The sequence below is a fragment of the Dunckerocampus dactyliophorus genome, chromosome 3 (assembly GCF_027744805.1).
Source record: "Dunckerocampus dactyliophorus isolate RoL2022-P2 chromosome 3, RoL_Ddac_1.1, whole genome shotgun sequence".
Classification (NCBI taxonomy): Eukaryota; Metazoa; Chordata; class Actinopteri; order Syngnathiformes; family Syngnathidae; genus Dunckerocampus; species Dunckerocampus dactyliophorus.
In genome coordinates, this window is record NC_072821.1 from 4,581,016 (window position 1) to 4,602,426 (window position 21,411).

The 21,411-nt window shown below is 41.9% G+C and overlaps 1 protein-coding gene across 1 annotated transcript in view; it reads left to right on the forward strand.

Annotated features, from left to right (window-relative positions):
* The first annotated feature begins 10,195 nt into the window (after window positions 1–10,195).
* Window positions 10,196–21,411, forward strand: part of slc6a2 (solute carrier family 6 member 2) — a 41,692-nt gene continuing 30,476 nt past the window's right edge. The window contains exons 1-4 of the mRNA XM_054771351.1: window positions 10,196–10,344; window positions 10,583–11,011; window positions 15,791–15,922; window positions 20,362–20,599. Coding sequence (XP_054627326.1) covers window positions 10,714–11,011; window positions 15,791–15,922; window positions 20,362–20,599 — 668 coding nt within the window. The 5' untranslated portion in view covers window positions 10,196–10,344; window positions 10,583–10,713. The remainder of the gene's footprint in view (window positions 10,345–10,582; window positions 11,012–15,790; window positions 15,923–20,361; window positions 20,600–21,411) is intronic.

Below are 21,411 nucleotides of genomic sequence, written 5' to 3' on the forward strand. Positions count from 1 at the left end.
AAATAAACAGTACAGCTTCCATCCATCCATTTTCCTCCGCTTTTCCGGGTCAGGGGCAGCAGTCTAAGTAGGACAGTACAGACTCACCCCCCCAGCCCACCCCCCACGCTCCATCCAGCTCCACCGGGAGGACACCAAGGCGTTCCCAGGCCAGCTGTGAGACGAAATCCCTCCAGCGTGTCCTTGGCCTACCCTGGCTGGGCATGTCTGGGAACACCTCACCAGGGAGGTGTTCAGGGCACCCGGGCACAGTACACCTTATATGAGCTAAAAGCTCTCTTATGTCTCAGGCGCCCACTGTGTAAAAAGCAATTTGAGCTAATACATTAGCAAGTTGTGCATTAGCTCATGAGAGCATGTGTGGGAGTGAGAGTGCAGGAAATACCCAGTGCATGTTATCAGTGCGAAAAGGCTTTTTTTTGTAACATGGTGATTGATGATGTTTGTTTTTTAGACAACATTTTGTCCAAAAGGCGGCCTGCTATCATGCATGACTTCAGCGTAGCCTTCAGGAACCTTCAGAGGATCTGCTGGGAATGTTTTGCTTTTTCTGCTGCTTTTTGCAGAACTTTTTTTTCCCATAACATTTTGTCCAAAAGACAGACCGCTATCATGCATGACTTCTGTGTTGTGTCCAGCGAGCATTAAAGGGTTAACTGTTTGAATGTTGAGCTTTTTCTTTGGCTCCAATTCCAAAAGAAGGAACAGCCTCAACAGGGGACGAATGTAAGCATATACAGCGGACATTATGTAAGTAAGCCGTACATATACTGTACAGTATATGCGGATAATGGGTGTTTTTGAAGGTTTAGCATTTAGTGTGGAAACATTTGTTTTTTTTTTAGATTACACAAATCAGAGATAATAATTATGAGCATAGGTGTCAAAATGGTGGCACTGTTGGATGATATGCTAGTACCCTTGCTAGCACAGCTAAACCTGATTTGATCACATCACTTTACTGTATTTCCACATACACATAATCTGGGGTAGTCAAAACGCTCCCCAGTGGCAAAGCTCCGGGAATGGACGAGTTTCACCCTGAATTCCTCAAGGCTCTGAATGTTGAGGGACTGTCTTGGCTGACACGTCTCTTCAACGTTGCTTGGAAGTTGGGAACACTACCTCTGGATTAGCAGATCGAGGTGGTGGTCCCCCTTTTCAAGAAGGGTGTGTTCCAACTATAGGGGGGTCACACTCCTCAGCCTCCCTGGGAAAGTCTATTCCAGGGTGCTGGAGAGAACGGTATGACCGTTCAGTCAAACTTTGGCTACAGGAAGTGCAATGTGGTTTTCGTCACGGTCGTGGAACACTGGACCAGCTCTACACCCTTGCAAGGGTACTGGAGGATACATGGGAGTGTTCCCCAGGTGGAGGAGCTCAAGTATCTCAGGGTCTTGTTCACGAGTGACAGATGGATCGGTACAGCGTCTGCAGTCATGAGGTCGCTGTACCGGACCGTCGTGGTGAAGAGAGAGCTGAGCCGGAAGGCAAAGCTCTCAATTTATCGTCGATCAATGTTCCCACCCTCACCTGTGGTCATGAGCTTTGGGCCGTGACCGAAAGAACGAGATCGTGGATACAAGCGGCTGAAATGAGTTTCCTCTGAGGGTGGCGGACTCACCCTAAGAGATAGGATGAAGAGCTCGGTCATCCGGGACGGGCTCAGAGTAGAGCCGCTGCACCTTCACATCGAGAGGAGCCAGTTGAGGTGGCTCGGGCATCTAGTCCGGATACCTCCCAGACGCCTCCCTGGTGAGGTGTTCCTGGCATTCCCAGCCGAGAGAAGGCCCCTGGGCTGACCTAGGACAAGCTGGAGGGATTATGTCTCACAGCTGGCCTGGGAACACCTTGGTGGAACTGGAAGAGGTGGCCGGGGACTGGGAAATCTGGACTTCCCTACTGGGACTGCTACCCCCGTGACCCGGACCTGGATAAATATTGCAGCTGGCTTGTTAGCCTGTGTTTAAGTTCATTTGTCATATATGAATACATGTCCAAGACTTCCCTGGATTAACGCCAGTGGTATTTGTTGTGCCCCAGTGACAAAAAGCAAATGTTAGTTGGTGTTTGTTTTATTTATTTTTTATGTTTACTGTCCCTCATGGAAGTAGTAACACAGACAGAGACGTCTTGAAAATCCCCCTCGACTTCTTTGGCAAGCTGTCGCCTTCAGCTCATCAGGGAGTTCCTCCAGACCTCATTGTTAGGTTTCCTTATCGTGCCAGATGACACCTTGTTGATTCAATCCCTTCACTATTCTCTTAGGGAAGTGATTGTTCCTCATTTCCTGTGAGATGGTACGCCCAAACAGGGAAGGTTCCATCCAGGCCAAGACTGTATATGAAACACGAGTGGTCCTAACGCTGTTATCTACACATCCAGGTTTATTTTCCCAACCTGGGGTTTGGCTGTTTTGCATTTTTTTGGTTTGGTTCTTTTCCAGATGGTCTTTTTTGGGACGAAAGGCAACGACTTTTCCCGTGGACGAACATGTGATGCAATGGCAAGCAGTTTGTTTGTTTTGTACTTTTTTCTCAATGAATTAATATCTACAGCATAGCATCCAACTAAGCTTAAATCAGTGTTACAGACACTACATGAAGGGGCTGGAAGGGCAGTGCCCCTAGTGCAGGGATGTCCAAAGTGTGGAGCCATTTGCGACCCGCAGCTGTGTTATTATTAGCCAACGGCACATTATGAAAATGCAATGAAACAAACAATAATGTTGAAATACGAGGGGAATCAAGTCATAATATTACGAGGGCTGTCAAGAGTAGTGTGTTAACAGCGTTGACTAATTTATTTCACTAATTACATTAAGCATAACATTTTTAGCATAACTAACGCATTGGCATCATGTCAAGCTATATCTCTGTTGTGACGGCAGCATCGTGTCGTGCCCCCACACAGTCACACAGAGCCTGACGCTCTTTCATAACTTCATTCTGACTTGAACACTTGAACAGCGGTGCAATTCCAACACCATATATGTACAGTATACAGTATATGTATCTCCTTATATGTATATATGTATCTCCAGCTCACAAACACGTCTTTAGTCCCTTCATCATGGGAACGGCACTTCCTCATTGTCATGAGACGACCGTGAGATGCATTCACGGACACTCCAAACATCACAGTCAGACAAAAGGTGTTCCTGGATGCTGGTCAACCGCAATTTTAAAATGTTCATAGAATAAACTGTTCTAGGGTCAAACTATTAACTGTCTGTCTGTTTTAACCTTAATAACAAAGACGTGCTTACGCATTTCAAGTTTTAACATTAACTGTCCCACAAGTGTAAAAACAAGCCAGCCACTATCAAACAGGAAAATACTGTGAGACATTTCACACCTCATTAATTATGACAACGACGTTCTTCACGTTCTTATCTTAACAGGCTGCTGCTTCTTTTGTCACAAGTCTAACCCAGAAGCCAAAGCAAAAGCAAAAGATGCTTTTGATGCTCGCTGGAACTCCTGATATGTCGGACCATGTTTGTACAATTCAAACTCTGACGTGTTGTAAAGGTTCATAGGACTTTTTAAAGTTTCTTTTTCAAATTCCGAATTGTACGACCTCAGGCGTGCCCAATATTAGAGGTTACACAGTATTTTCTATTTAATACAGAGCAGTGATTCCATTCAACTTAAATTTGGTGTCATTTCCATTCATTTCCATTCAAACAGCATTGTGTGTGCCATTTTTTTATTGATCGACAGGGCAGTTATAATTGAGCCCCGTGAACTCTGCCTAGCAACAAGTGGATGTGACCAATTTAAAAAAAAAAAAAAAAAAATCTGTCACTTGACCTTGCTATGTCTAACGTTATTTTTAGTTTTGAGGTTTGATAATGACTAACAAGTGATTTGCGTTGTCAGCTGCGTTATCCAAGTCAACTCATTTGACATTCATTTAATTCACACAGCATTCCATTACTCAGGAAATAAATGGTTGTTATTTGGACAAAAAATAATAATAAAAATGCAAGTAAATATGTAAAATGTCAACTGTGGATGTCATTAAATAATTAAAAAGGCCATGAAATACATACATTTGTCAGTTAATAAATAAATGAATAAATAACTATTAAACTTACATTTCACTATGTAATTTATTTTTTCACCATTTAATAAATTATTTCCCATTTTTATAAATTAATTTCAATTTTAATTCATTATATATTTTATGTATTTATTATTTTTATTGATTTAATTTTTGTCACCCAAAAAATCCCAACCATAGTCTGGGTGCGTCAATGTCTGCAGCGAGTGTTTGGTGTAAAAGGTGTCTAGCGGTCAAACCTTCCTTGTCTTTTCCTCGCTCTGACAGCGCACAAACACCAATCTTCCTGCTTGTTAAACCTCCCTTTTCTGTGCCCCTCTACAGTACCTAATCACAAGGCACCATTCCAACTACATAATTACTGTAGCTCTTGTGCGCTTTATCTAAGACTCTGAATGGGTGGTGGAGCCTTCCGAGAACATATATATGGAGGGACTTTTCCAGACAGGTCATAAGTTTAAAGGCCATTCTCACAGAATGGTTGCGTTTGATGTTTGGATTTAAAGTGCATCTTTGCAGATGTGCTGCCCTTCGCCGTGGACACCTGAGTCACATGTTATTTATTGTCACGGTCCATGTATGGAACCGAGACTTAACATTACTGCTTATATGTTTACAGATGCTAACAGCAAAAGCCTGCATAAAGAGAAGCTTATCCACACGTTTTCACCAGCTTTAGATGGTTTTGAGAAAAAACAAACATACTGTACGTCATGCTAATTCCATGACCCTCATTGGTAATGTGGTTACGGTAATTTCAGAGTCTGTGAGGACTCACATGGTCTCATTTGTGAGGCAAAGATAAGCTGCCACAAAACTTTCTTTTGACAAGTTTATTTATCGAGCGCAATTTGTACACAAGGTAACTCAAAGTGCTTTACAGGAAAGAAGGGTAAAATCACTTAATAAAACATGAAATCATTCTAAAGCAGGGGTCTCAAACTCAATTTCACTGGGGGCCAGTGGAGGTAGAGTCTGGGTGAGGCTGGGCCGCATCAAGTATTGGGAGTAGGGCTGGGAATCTCAGGGTACCTCACGATACGATACAATTCACAATACATCCTTGTGATAACACCACTGTTAGTTCAGTGTTGGTGTTTACTTGCCCCTCTAAGTACTGTATGTAAGTAACACTGAGCTTGCCCGGATGTTGCGGGCTGCAGTTACACTACTCTTTGATGCCCGGTCGCGGGCCGCAAATGGGCTGCAAGTTTGTGACCCCCTGTTCTAAAGTCATTACATAAAATCCCATAAAATCCCTCCATAAACTATAAAAAGGTTTGGTTTGGTTGGAAACACGTAGCTTTTCTTTGTAAATCTCCTAACCAACCTGGAGCTTTGACTTGCTCCATTTCTGCACTCCCTTTTCTATGCCCCGACCGACTCTTCTTTTCTCCATGGCGGCCTTTGCCTGCTTTTAACCATTCTAACCTTGACAGGAGCAATGACATTTGCAACACTTGATGTATAAAAGCTCAACAGATCATCACCGTGAGAACACGGGGTGTTTTCAAACCTAATCCTTTCCATAAACTTTCCCTGTACTGTCATTGCAATGCAGTCAGTCTTCCCTGAACAACTGCAGACCCACAACTGCAGATTAGCTAAAGCAACATGTACAACATTCACATTTCAAATAGCAACACCCTGAGGAATGATCAAATCAAGAGTGTGTCCTCTGCTACAGGTGGGCTCAGTCACTCACATGCCGAGTTACTGTAGACCAAACATTTCAAGGACTGCAGTGAGTTCTTTACCATGCCTGTGATTGGCTACATCCACATGGACATTCAAGTCCCCTGTAATGACCAAACAGTCAAAATCAGTGAACGCAACAGAAAGTAATCCAGTAAAATCATCAATAAACAAAACAAATAAATGGTCATTTGAAGTATGGCAGATTGCTTTTATATATATTTGGAATGACAAATACTCAAAGGATGAAAAAAGTCCAAATTCCAATTTGTGGGTGAGTATACTGTCCATGAATATGGCACAAACACCCCCACCCCTCTGGTTTTGTCGTGTTTCGGACACATAGTTGGATTGAGGAGGACTCGAATCAATCAGGACCGCATTAGCTGTGTTTTTCTCGCACCACGTCTCAGTTAAAAACAGTCTAACGTCTCTTAACTAATCTATGCGGCTTGACAGTAGTTATTGTTTTAGACCAGAACACTCCATCCCTGGGCCTCTGGTTGATATGAGGCTGAGCAACGCATAGGCCCTTAGTGTCCTAGACCACTGTTGTACCACTAGTTGTAGTGCACATGTTACATTTTATTGTTTGGCTTAATATGAAATGACTGAGAATATTTACTGGAAATAATTCATGAAATGTTTCAAGATTCAAGATTCCACATACCCCATGCAATTTGCTTGCGTACCATTAGGGGTACGCATACCCCTGGTTGGGAATCACTGTCTTAGACAACAGCATTGACACTGTTGGAATTAACAGCTATGGTGGGGGAGTAGTGAGTAGGCTGAGGAGGGAGACGGTCCCGTTTGTTTTTTGAGAATAGAATCCTTGTCTAGAGGGTGAGTTGGATTAGTTGTTGTTAATGTACTCTAACGGTAGGCCTGCTACAGACGGTCGTGTGAAAAAATTAGGACACCTCGTGTAAGCAAATGTTTTACTCCCGAACAGCATCACGCAAAAGTGTGAAAATTTGTAAAAACATGCAACCCTACAGTGTTGCCTGTGCTACTATTTTTCAGACAAATACACCACATTGTGGCGCTGTTATTAAACCTCAAAGTTTGACCCCTGCTAATCGGCTCGACTTGAACTTTCGACTTGAACGCAGCTCAAAGCACTCGACAAAATACACACTGTTACTTTAGCACGTCTGCAGGGACATCGGTGGTACTTAGCAACTTATTTGAAAGAAGAGTAAGTAAGTAAGTGTTATCTCGCAACCTCCCGCCCTACCGTTGTTGTTTTTGTGTCCCCCACTTTGCTAAATTTGAACTCTTCCGAGTGACTGGATGTTGAATACAACCACATTTTGTCATCTTCAAGGCGTCTTTAGTGCTAAATTTCTGGTGGAAATTCAGCCCAGTCTATGTTTTTGGTGTTGGTCACGTTGGTGTTGCTCCCACCAAAGACAGAGTTAAACCACCTACTGTAGATGTGGGGTGGGTAAAGTGAAGTTCAATCGCTTATTTACTCTTCTTTTCTCTTGTCTACTAAGTATTATTATGTCTATTTATTATTATATTATTATTAATATTATTTATTATGTCTACTATATTGGGCAATACAGTGTGCAAAGGTGTCTATAGGGGTGTTATTTTATGTCTAGAGGGCTCTAATAATGTTAAAAACCAAATTTAGAAGGCTGTGAACAGGTTTTCTATGCTCAAACTATGAAAATATTCCATTTATAAATAAAGAATCTGCGATAAATGAGGGATTACTCTATGGATTAGAACAAACTGTTTTGTCTCTGCAGGACACACACTAAAGTGTGGCTTCCCTTTTGAAATGATTAATAGGGAAATGAATTAATGCTAGCTCATTTTTCAATGATCGATCACTAAAAATTGTCCCATCATGTCAAAAGTTTACCCCTGGCTTACTGTATTTCTATCTTAATTCATCATCATCCCAAGTCATTGTGGAGAGTTATTTGCCTCCCACTTGATGGGAGCCGTTTGGAGAAGGCCCCATTTTGGTTAACCACAAACATTATCAAGGCCTCACAGACACACTCCAAAATCTTACGGAAATTCTTCCCCCAAAGAGTGCCAGCTGTTGTATCTTTGACTTTCCGTTGAAATGACAGCACCTTTCAAAGCACATGACAGTATCGTGCAGTATAAATAATCATGTGGGTCAAACCAGTAAAAAGACAGTTGTTTGTGACCCGAGCTTAGGGGCCGGGATCCTTTAGCATCAAAAGAGCCATTTTGCCTCCTCTTACAGTTAAAAAAAAGAAAAAAAGTCTGGAGCCACAAAACCGTACACAGTTTATAGACTTGTCATAATTGTAATCTCTTTTTAATGTTACTTGTTACAATGTTCATAAATGAGCTAGGGAGATGAGCTAGGCACTGAGGTCCCGACCTAGGATTAAAAAAAATTGCCCTGCCCACCGGGTCATCGCTCAGCCCCCCAGCAAGTGTCCTTGAGCTTGATCCATTCTCGTTTATTTTTTAATTCCGAGAATGGATGCTGTGATATTTTTATGAGCAATTCTTTCATGTATTGTATTCTCCATCTGTGACTGGCTGCCCCCCTCCTTCCCATCTCATGCGCAGCCCAGCATTGCCAACTTGGCCATTTTCTCGTTAAATCTGGTGACTTTCCAAACCCTCTTGGTGACTTATTTCCCCAAAAGAGACCAGCGACAAATGTAGGGACGGGTATTCGGAGACGTAAAAGTGAAAGCATGTATTGTTCTGCGGTTGCTGCCGAGAGGTCCGCCCCGCCTTACATCAGTCACAAGCGGTCAATGCAGAGTCAGCTCCCGCGGCACACTATCTGCCTCTCCCAGAGTCACCACCTCGGTGATTAGCGTGTCACATAGCTACTGCGAGCTTCTCGTTATAAAACATATTGCTACGCTCTCGATAATTACATAGTTTTATTTTACTGTGCAGTAACTTCAGACTCAACTCCAAACTCCCTCACCTTTGTTCTCTCCAGTGAGACTCACTGCTTACACTAGCCTACCTCCCCTTCCCTTGCTCATCCAATCAGCAGTCAGAACGCAGTCTAGATGCATTCACGGACTTTTAGTTAGTTGAATATTTCACATTCTTTTCGAAAATGCACATTTCCCCTAAAATTACAGAGCTCAGCAAAGGGAGTCGCAAAAAGGAGGCTGAAGAGCCACATGGGGCTCCGAAGACGTGGGTTGCTGACCCCCTGCCCCGGCTGAATGCTCCTGAGGTTCATACTGTGACTTCTAAGAGTGCTATGTCTTCTCTCATTAGCTTCCCATGTGAAGGTCAACAAGCAGAGGGACCCAAATCTTAAAACCAGGACAAGAGAGGATGAGCAAGGTAAGCAATGAATGCGCCTCATATGACTGTAAATGTTATGCTCTCAATATCCATTGGAGCTCTGTTGTGTGCAGCTGACACCCCCCCCCCCCACTCCCACACACACACAATAGAAAATGAACACAACAACAGTAATATGATCTTTTCTTGTTACCTGTTCCTTTACTCAGCCAACGCTGCAGTTAATCAATCTCCACAAACACAACAACCAAGCCTATTAGGCTTTTATAAAACAAACCCCCCAAGAGCAAAGAGGACATTCATTGACTTTAATGGGATGAACTGATCAAGCATATCTAATAGAAATCGTTCCCTCTGGCAAAAGCTGATGTGCAATTGAATTTCGCATGGAACACAATGCTTTTACGGCTTCTTCGAAAAACTGTAATTTGATCAGTTTAGTGCAGAGAAGAAACAGATAAAGTCTGAATCGTAACATTTTTTTTCGAGTTTGGTTGAATGCAAAATTGGGAGTCATTTTTGTATAATTTAAGCTTTTTAAAGTCACTCTGGAGGAGGCATCTTCGTGTATTTCTTGCTCTTGTCACTTATGCGGCCAGCTCAACTTTTGGCACATGACTGTAAATGATATTTATGGTGCTCCCATTGGATTGTGGTCAAAATGCCTTGGAAGACATGCAAGCAGAGACGTAATGCAGATATCCTCAAAGCTTTGTAATCATTACAAAAGTTGCCTTTGGCTTGTACAGTCCCGCGCGTGCCCCTGCACGGACCATGTTTTTCAACCAATCTTGCTCTAATTTTACACACATGTGCTTGTCGGTCCCCTAAAAGTGTGTGCCAAATTTTGTGACGATAGTTACAGTGTGTCCTGCAGAGCATTGAACTGTGTGAGAAATTTCAAGTCAAGGGGTCGTCAGTTGTTACTTATAGACCGTATTGTTTGATACACGTGTTTTCATAAATTTGAGGGTATCTTGTGCTGACAAAGCTTGGGGAACCCTCGAGTCTTACAGGTGATTTGCAGAATACACACACCATATTTATAGAAACAGTCAAGCAAAAACAAATGCACAAAAGCAACACAAAAAAGCGCGTTCATTGGAGACAACGTGGCCAATTGGGATACATCGCATGAAAAAGAGAGGAGAGGAAACCCGTTTTTTTTTTTTTTTTAAATGAGCGTCTTCTGGTTGGATGACGGCGAGTCTTAAAAGTTTCTTCAGGATAGACCAGCTCCCTTCAGACGCATCTGGACCACAGCAGCAGCAGGACCGAGTCATGGAGACTTAAACCCACCAAGTATGTGGTGCCAGCTTATTAACCACTTTTGTGGTTCTCTTTATGCGGAATTACATAGCTTGTTAGGACTTCTCTATGGATTGCATGCATTTTGATATTACTCGGAAGCGTGTATAATACGACCTGCTATAATGATGCGTAAAATGTTTAAAAGCCGTAGCTGCCGTGCGTAATTTTGCTCAACTTTTACGCACGGCCACCTAACCCTCTCCCCACCTGCTCTCTCCCCCCTATCCAGCCCATGTACGCGACGGTGTCACTGGCTCTGTTTCCCGTGGAGAGCACCCGCCGCCCGCACACATACACACACACACACGTACAGCCCCTCTCCCACCACGGTGAGAGCGCACAGCGGGTGGGGGAACCAAAATGAACATCCAGGTTGTGCCCGAACACAAGCTCTCGTCGGTGGCCCCGCTCAAGCAATGCAACGTGGAGAAAAAGGAGGTCGAGCTCTTGCTGGTGAAGGACCAGAACGGCGTCCAGTACACCAGCTCGTCCATCGCCCCGGCGCCCGGTCGACATGCGGGGCCGCCCGGATCCATGTCCGAGGAGGAGCGGGAAACATGGGGCAAGAAAATTGACTTTCTGCTGTCTGTCATTGGCTTTGCGGTTGACTTGGCCAATGTCTGGAGATTCCCTTACCTGTGCTACAAAAATGGAGGGGGTAAGTAAGATACACATAAGATAATATGATGTTAGGTGCAGAAAGTATTGTTGTTACATGTAAACATGCATATTTGTCATATATGCTGCACATATGCACACTGGAAGCTTTTTAAGGGCTACAGTAAAGTTATGCATAAATATGATTTTTTTTTCTTAGATTCAGCCTTTATGTATTAACATGCAGCGTCCAAGGTGCAGAAAAGGGCACTTTTCATGGACAGAATAAGGATGCAGTGTAAAACATTAACTATTGCCTCATGGAAACTTTGGGATGGACTTTTATAAGTTTACACGGTTCAAATATCCCATAAAGCGTCAGTCATTCAGTGATGAAACAACAACAAAGAGTTATTCATAGTCTCAATGTTTGTGTCCAAGTGCATTATTTCCATCCTAAATGATGTTATGTTTGAATAAGGTTTTACTAAATTCATTTAATTTTACTTTTTAAAATGTTTTGACATCTCCTGCCCCAAAATGTCCTGTGGCACACCCGTCCACAGGAAATGAAGGCTCTATGATGACCAGTAAACATGGTACCTTCATGGCAATAAACTTCAAATAAAGTATTACGGTATCATTTAACAAATGCCAATAATTTTAAAGCTGTTGGGATTTTGTCCGGCAATTTGAATGTTGTCAAATATCATGGGTGGCACAACCCAAAAGTTTTGGTGTTTTTTTATACAGGTGACTAATAACAGCAGTAAACAGCATGTTGCATCCTTATGAAAGGTGAAAAGCTTTGTAGTTCTCTTTCAAATATGAATAACAATACATTAGCTTCGATCAAGTCATACAGGTTGGTACATCCTGGCCCCTGGTCAAATAGGGGCCCTTTATTTGGAGGGCCCATTTATTTGAAGGGCAAAATAACAAAATTAACAGAATAGAAAAAAAAACTGTCAGGGGATGGGATGAAACCCACGCCATTACACGGTGTGTCTGTAAATTCTGCCATTTTATTGTGTTATTTTTCTGCGGGCTGTCAATCATTGTGACAACGAGCGCGGTGTCAGATTATTGGTGTCTTTTTTTCTCTCCTGGCTCGGTATGTCTTGATGTTAGATGCCTCATGGCTGTGATGCACATCCTTTGTGCATTTGCAGAGAATGCGCCCCCTTGCGCAAAATGAACTGTGGGGCCTCACACACAGCGTGTGTTCTGTATGTAGGGAGGGGTGGGCCTCGGTACAGGTTCCATGTCAGGTGGTGCAACCAGTTTTAAACTACGAAAATGTTATCAGTTTACTATTTATTCATCTTGTTCCGCTTATCTGAGGTCGGCTCGCGAGAGGCAGCAGCCTAAGCAGGGAAGCCCACACTTCCTTCCCGGCTACTTCGTCCAGCTTCTCCCTGCGGAATGAGGCGTACCCAGGCCAGTTGAGAGACATAGTCTCTCTAATGTGAGAGTCCAGGCCCCCACGGAGAAAACCTTTTGGTCACTACCCAAAGCTCATGACCATAGGTGGGGGTAGGAACACAGATTGATTGCTAAACTGAGCTTTGCCTTTCTGCTCAGCACCCCCTTCACCACAACGGAACAATGCAGAGTCCGCATAACTGCAGACGCCGCACCAATCCGCTTGTCAACCTCACGTTCCATCCTTCCCTCACTCGTGAACAAGACTCCGAGGTTTACAACTTATGTCTAGTCAAAAGAAAGACCTTTCCACGTGAAATGAAAATGCTTCAAACTGCATGGTAAAAATACAAAATACTTGAATGCAATTATCTTAAATTACTGACTATGCAAAACAGAACCACAAAATAATAACGTGTGAGAAAGTATTGACACTCCCAGGGATGCTTGCCAAAGATTTCACTTTACAAATATTTGTTTGTGCCTCCTGTCATTTTTGGGGTTGCTAAAGTTAAAAATCCAACCATCCATCCATCTTCTATGCCGCTTATCCTCACTAGGGTCGCGAGTATGCTGGAGCCTATCCCAGCTGACTTCGGGCGAGAGGCGGGGTACACCCTGCACTGGTCGCCAAGCAAAGGCAGGGCATGAAGTTAAAAATACTTTAAAAAATGAATTTAAACACTTTGAAATGCTTACTTAATTATTGAGACTTCTTTAAATCCATCGTTCCAATGGATTTCAATAATTCCAATAATAGCATTACATCCATTTTACAAATATTTAAAAAAAACAAACTTTTGAAGCTCAATTTGTTATTGACCGACTGTTATCATTATTAAGCAGCTTTTATGTATTAAAATATCTTTGCATAAACAGTGGCAAATGCCTCCTTGTGTTTTCGTTGGCTTCTGGGCACGGACTCAGTTTTTTTTCCCTCTCTGTGCTTTCTTTGCTTTCTTAGCAGGAGAGTGTGACGGGTTTACAGCACCTTTCTTTTTTTTTTTTTTTTTTTTTTTTTTTTTTTTTTTTTTTTTTTACAAAAACCTCCCATTCTAGTAAAAACAATTGGCTATAAAATGAACGTTGAAGTGGTTTTCCAAATGTAGTGGCTTGACTGAGAAAGATGGTGGGTTTTTTGTTTCTTAAAAAGGAGAGGAAAAACAACTTGGCTCAATTCGTTTTTGTGTCAGCTAAGATAGATAAAAATAGCTAGATAGATACTGTAGAAAATGTATATGTAGCATAGATAGACAGATGAGTTTGATGTCGTGACATAGATGGACAGAAGGGTGGACTGATGGACAATCGGACACAGAGATTGATGGATGGATGAATGGACAAATCGATAGCTGGGTGGTTGTACGGATGGATGGACAGAGTAATGGACAAACAAAGGAAGGATGAATGGACATAGATGGGTAGGCAGAAAAACAGGCATATATGGGTGAATGGACTAACTGTCTAGATTATTGAATGGACAGACGGACATAGTAGAATGGATGGATAGACATCGGTGGATAGAATGACAGGTGTAGATGTCGGACAAGCAAAAAAACGGTTAGATCACAGATGGAAGGATGAACTGACAGATGAACGAATGGCAATAGACGGATAGAAAGATGGACAAACAGACTGACATACAGTATATAGATGGACTGATGGATGGATAGACGTAGATGGATGGATTGACACACAGATTGATGGAAGGATGGACTGATAGATGAATGAATGGCCTTAGATGGATAGATGGACAATCAAACCGACAGGCTGATGGATGGATTGACAGACATAGATAAATGGATGGATAGATAGATAGGTCCATACTGTAGGTGGATGGAAATAGATCGACAGACTGACATATAGATAAAAAGATGGACTGACAGACAAGCGGAATATTATGTAAATATGAAGTGGTTTTGGAGTTGGTTTTAAAATTGGGAGATGTTCCACATCGATTAGTTCCAACTCCAGCAATGATCTGGATGTTGCTGTCACCATTGGTTAGTAGTACTGCACACCAGAAGCTAAAACGTGAGTCAAAGAGAATCGTTTTGGCGAACAATTGCAAGTCACACCACAGTCACCGCGAAGAGCTATTAACGGCTCAAGACGCCTTCGGAAGGGCTGGCGTAGTGACAACGATGAAGCATAATTTAGGTTTAGTAGATTACGGACGGAGGGACAAACATCAAAGGAGGGATGGATGAACGAATGGACAGACATAGATGAATGGACAAGCGGACAGATGCCTGGAAATAGATGGCCTGACAGGCGAACAGACGCTAATAAATCTATCTAAACATCAAAGGAGGGCTGGACGGCTGACTGGACAGACATACTGTAGATGAATGGATGGATGACATGGATGGATGAACTGATGGATGGACGACTTACTGTACTGTAGGGTAGATGGATAGCTGGACAGACACATACATACTGTTGAAGGATGGACCGAAGGAGGAATGCATGTACATGGACCGATGGATGGACGGACAGACAGACATACAGTAGATACAGTAGATGCATACAGTAGATGTACAGATTAATGGATAGACATAGATGGAAGGATGAATGAACAGGGTGTTGAGATGGACTGATGGATGGATGGACACTAATAGAATGTCAGACAGATACATAGAAGGATGGACTAATGGACAAAAGGACACTCATAGCTTGCTGGGTGGACAGACGACGGATGGGCATTTCCTGATAGAAGGACGGACTAATGGACGAATGGGCACAGATTGATAGATTTATGAATGGACAAATAGATGAACATGGATGGATGACGGATGGATGAACGAACAGGTGGACGAACGGATGCAGATAGATGGCTGGACAGACGATGTGAAAGTAGACTGTAGTAAGCCTGTCAGATCAAACATTAAATTCCCATCCTTTGTGTTGGTTTGCGCTCTTGGACTGTTTCCTCTGCTACTAAACACTGATTGGTGTGTATTGGCGAGGGGAGGTGGGTGCTAGTCCACATGTTACGCATGGTGTGTGGGCCCCCCAGGGGGCTTGTCAATCATATTTGCCCGGGGCAAAAGCCTATTCATTACTGTACTTAATGTGTCCTGAAAGACAACCCAATTCTGAGAGCTCATTTTCTTGTGTTGCATGAAAATAGCCGCCAGGTCTTTCCTGTCTGGTTGCATGCGTGCACGTGTGCCTAGAATGTCAAGATGGACACCTCCCACCCTCCAGCACCCTTCAACATACACACATATCAACCCCCGGGGGCTCATTTTAACATCAACCTGTAGCTTATAATTGTCATAAATGGTCTTGTTCCGTTATGGTCTTAATTCTATTGTGCTTGTGTCATTTCCCTCATCGTGTCACACCTCCACAGGGTGTTATCCTGACATGATTGTCTTTTATTCTAATGCAATTATATCTCTTTTTCCAGGAGCCTTTTTGATCCCTTACATTCTTTTCTTGGTCATCGCGGGAATGCCATTGTTCTACATGGAGCTGGCTCTGGGCCAGTACAACAGAGAGGGGGCGGCCACCCTGTGGAAGATATGCCCCGTCTTTAAAGGTGAACTCAGTGCACACAAAAACACACTACCTATTCATTATTCTGTTCTATATTTGAACTTTTTGCTTGTTAGTGCAGTTGTGTACTCACAGGCAAGTTCATTAGGTACACCTTTACAACCTCATGACATCCACTGTAAAAGATAACCCCAATATCAGGTGACGTCCTTGTTCACAGATGATGAAGTCTGACAATGAGGTTGTACCATTTTGTACTGTGGGGTGGGGGAAGCCTCGCGTTGTGTTTCAAACGGCAGGAGAAAATGCAAACGTGAAAACAAGGCAGCGTGCCTGTTTTTCTGTCTGTTTGTTAGCTAACAAGCTGCTTCCTGGTTCAGAGGGGATGAGAGGACCGTACCGTTTTGGATTATGGCCTGGCGCAAAATGTTCTTTTGTGACTAAAATGGCAAGAAGAACACATGAATTCCCTTCACGAAGTGACAAAATTGCAGAGGGCCATAATTGTGTTTCATGAAAAATAACAAGGCCATACCATTTTGGATTCTGAGACGGGGGGATGCTTTCATCATGTGTGAAATGACAAAAAGAGAAAGTACATTTAATTTTTTAAAATTAATTAATTAATTTATTAGCTAGCTGGCTACTTTCTGGTTTACGGAGGATTCCGTAAGAAAACAAGACCATACCATTTTTGATTCTGGGGAAGGGTGAGCGATTATTTTGTGATTTAAATGGCCAAATGAGAATATACATTCGTCTAAGGAAAGTGAAAAGATCGTGTAGCGGCAATGTTTGAGTTTGTTTGTTCATTGGTGGTTTGCAGAGAATTATGTAAAACGATAGGATTGTACCATTTCGGAACGGTGCCATGGGACAGTGACTTAAGCAGCAAAAAGAGAAAACAGTTTCTCTAACAAAACTAAATAAACCCTCCTGTCAGTCATTGAGTCTCTTTCTCCCAGTGGGGGGAGGCGGGGAGCCAGCGAGTGCACACACATGATGTCAATTTCAGCCTGTTTGCGCATTGTTGTTTTGTGACATGAAAAAGTTTGTGACAATTAAATAAATAATACACAACGATGGAACGTATGTTTCAGCTGCTGTGATTCCCGAACACCTCATTGTGCACCAAACGCATTTTGCTGCATCCAAAACATATACTTTGACCGAACTCTGACATACATTACACCTCATTAAACGTAAATAGCGTATTCCACACGCAATGTTGCTAAAAGTGATTCAAAATCAGAAATATGGCATAGTGGCCATGATACGCATTACGTTTCGTTTGTTTACTAATCCGTTTTTCTAATTAGTACACTTTGGGGAACTATTGTTTTACATCATGTTTGTGCACAGGTTTAATTTATTTTATTTAAAAGCTCTTGACATTTACAATGTTAAATGCGCTTGAGAAATTCAAGCGTATTGCTTCCGATATGGCGTACTCACATTATTATGCCATATATTATCATTACATTCATGAAAAAATGGTCCCAAATTATGCTGACAATAATATCGTTTATCAGCAATAATTGGTACAACAATTATCGTCCAGCAAAATTTGTTATCGTGACAGACCTAGTTGTTATACAGTCAATATTTCAGTTTGTGGCCCTTTTCCTTATCCTCCTGTAAAAATTGATCTTCGGGCCGCACTTTGCACATCCCCGACATAAACGCTGCAGTGTGTGTGTTTCATGTGATTGCAGCGTTTTTAATTTGCAACATTTTCCCGTAACATTTGTTTTATGGTGTGGTTTCATATAATTTCAGTGTTTGGAGCGTTTGGACGTTTAGTTTTGCCATCGTCATTCTACCTATAAAATTAAAAGAAAAAACACAACAAAAGCACAACAATCAAAACAATACATGTCGCCTTTGTGCTTCCTGGCTAAAAAGTAATGGAGGTTTATGTTTGTTGTTTTTGGTTTTTTTGCAAGTGCCAAAGGGGGGAAAGGAAGATGGTTTGGTTTGATGAAGTCAGTGAATAAATTAGTAAGTGGCGAACATAATCAATCAGACAAGACAAAAAAAATCTGTCAAGGTTGATTATGTAGACGAGAAGAAAAAAACAATGTACTATACAGTGGTGTTTGTCACACATAAATGTTTCAGATCATCAAACAAATTTAAATATTCGTCAATCACAACACAACTGAACACAAAATGCAGTTTTTAAATTACTTAAATTTATTTTGTTTTTATTATTAAGGGAGAAAAAAAAACAAACGTGCATGACCCTGTGTGAAAAAGTGATTTCCCCCTAAATCTAAGAACTGGTTGGGCCACACTTAGCAGCAACAACTGCAATCAAGCGATAACTTGCATGTCTCGTGGATCATCAAGATGTTTTCTGGTAAAATTTAGATGAGCAATAATGTTCTTTTTGTTCAGCAGTGTTTTTTGTCTTGGAACTCTGCCATGGCCGTTTTAGCCCAGTGTCTTTGTTATGGTGGAGTCATGAACACTGACCTTAACTGAAGCAAGTGAGGCCTGAAGTTCTTTGGATGTTGTTGTGGGGTCTTTTGTGACCTCTTGGATGAGCTGTCGCTGCGCTCTTGGGGTCATTCTGGTTGGCCGGCCACCCCTGGGAAGGTTCACCACTGTTCCATGTTTTGGTTATTTGTGGAGAATGGCTCTCACTGTTGTTCGCTGGAGTCCCAAAACTTTAGAAATGGCTTTAAATAACCTTTTCCAGACTGATAGAGCTCAATTACTTTCTTTCTGGGCGGGGGCAACAGAGAGGACAATCACTCTTTCACACAGGGCCATGTCGGTTTGGATTTTTTTTTTCGTTCTTAATAATCAAAAGTTTCATTAAAAAACTCCATTTTGTGTTCAGCTGTGTTGGCATATTTAATTTTGTTTGATGATCTGAAACATTTAAGTGTGACAAACATGCAAAAACATAAGAGGGATAACACTTTTTCACACCCCTGTATATTATCAATTTGAAGTCATATAAATCCAGGTATTGCGAAAAAACACAAGAGTTGACATTGACGTTCACATTCACGTGTGGTCCGGCTTTGATTTTGACAATTTCTTGCAAAACGCTTGCTGTCTTTGCCTAACAGCGCTCATTGTGTAAATCATACATACTTGTATTATCATAACTCTGTGTCTAAAAGTCACATTGAGAGATCTGAGTCATGTGTTTATGCTAGAGCCAAAACTCAAACGTTCGCTTTGCAGGTTTGTTTGTCTTTTCCAGCCGTGTGTTTTTAGCTTAACGTCGGACCGCGGAATGGTCGGACTCCTGCTTATTTTCCTGTTATTGTAGTAACCGTAACAACCGTTTCCCTTCATGTCAACACAAGACGTCACAGTGAGCATGTGCAGGAACGAGAGGGGGCGGGCTTAATGCCGTTAAGCACGCACCAATGAGTGTGTACGTAGTACAAGAAGGGGGAAGCTCAAGTTGCCTCAGGCTTTAGTTACTGCCCAAATTAGATTTTTGGTCAATTTTTAACCTTTTGCATGTGGTGTATTCCTATATATCATTATTTAAGATGACAATCTTTGGTTGAAAAGCAAACATGACACTTTTCAGTCTAATATGAAGCATTAAATGGCCATCTATCTATCAATTACTCACTGAAAATTGTAAGTAAAGCATCTGATATGACGCTTGCGATGTTCATTTGACTACTAATGCAACACATGCCATTGTAAAATGAACAGAAAAAGGTTGTGATACAATCAGATGATATTACAACATTCTCTGCAATATTACGTTGTTATTCTTTTAAAATGGTAGCAATTCTTTTTTCGTAACATTACAATTCTATTCTCGTAAAGTGGCAACTTTTTTTGCCGTATATTACAACTTAATTCTCTTAAAATGATGTTGTTATTCTCCTATAATTATGACTTTTTTTCCGCAAAATTGTGAGTTGATTGTGGGAATAGCAAGACGCTATTCTCACAGCTTTACATCTTTATTCGTAATATGACTTTATTCTCATAAAATTTTGCCTTTTTTTCTGTTTTTTCATAACGTTGCCATTTTATTCAGGTAGAATTACAACTTTTTTGTAATATTACAACCTCTTCATTTAAAATTCTGACTTTATTCTCGTAAAATTATGACTTTCTTCTCGGAATCTAATATCATTATTCTCAAGGCATCACATTTCTTCGTAACATAACTTCATTCGCGTAAATATTCTTATAAATTTATTCCATTATTCTTGTAAAAGTTCACAATTTGTCTGTTTTTGGAAACACCTTAACATTTTTCTCATGTAAAAATAAAAATATGTATAATGTAAGTGTAATAGTACTTATTTCTTGTGACATTACTACTGTATTTTTGCAATTTGACGATTTATTCCTGTAGTATTCTTGTCAGGGTAACGCTTGTACTCCATTGTATTCTTTTACTGACTGTGTTGATGCTGTTGGTTAATAACAACATTTTGATACGTGGTGGTAATTTAGTGATAAATGCTAGCTTTTCGCCGTGTTCTTCAGGTGTGGGCTACACAGTGATCGTCATTGCCCTATACGTGGGCTTCTACTACAACGTCATCATCGCCTGGTCGCTCTACTACCTGTTCTCCTCCATGACCGGAGAACTGCCGTGGCTCAAGTGCAACAACAGCTGGAACAGCCCCAACTGCACCGACCCCAAGGGCATCAACGGATCCGTCCTGGGCAACGGAACCTCGTACGCGAAGTACAAGATCACGCCGGCGGCAGAGTACTATGAGTAAGTCTTTTTATTTGATCCTTATGCTATCAGAATGTCACATATCTATATTGATGGAGTATTACCAAAGGCGTCCGAAGCCGGCTATAAAATATTCACTCTGCTAAAGATGTGCATGGAAAGTTCACTTAGTCTTTGAAGTGCTTGGAAAAAAAGGTGAGTCTTTTTTTTTTTAGTTCAAAGCGTGTGGGTCCTGCCCTGATGGCTCACCGTGCAGCCTGGAGGAAGTACGTTGGACAATACACTCACTCTCCAAGGCCGCAGTCCCTCAAGCACCACTACAACTTCATTCTTTCACGATTTCTTAGTACGAGCAGTGTTGGTGAAGTTAGGAAAAAAAAGTACCTAATGTCACACATTACTAGTTATTTGTTAAAAGTAATCAGTTACACTACTTGTTGCATTTCTTTTGGAATCCCAGGAAGTGCACCGTAGGAGCCTCAGGGACCGGGGATCAGCTGTTAGCGTCACATTAGCATGTTGGCATTGTCAGGGCGAAGTGGTGGCAGCCGCGGAGAGTCGTTTGTCCTCGGGGCACAATTTACACTTGACACTCACATTGTTGTCCTTTCGCGCCACATGTTCAAAATAGCGGTCACATTTCCACCCCTCAAAAGACGTCACGCTCCCTATCTTCCTCTAAATGTCGCGTATGTGCGCACACATAGAAGAACAGCAAGCTCCGGATGCTGCAGCGTTCCACCCCACAGTCTCGACTTTACTGCAGCGCTCCATTTTCAGTCTCCTCTTGAAGGAAATCTGTCGCTTTGCTCTGAGAGTAAACACAGGACAACCCATTTTGTTGTTTGTCA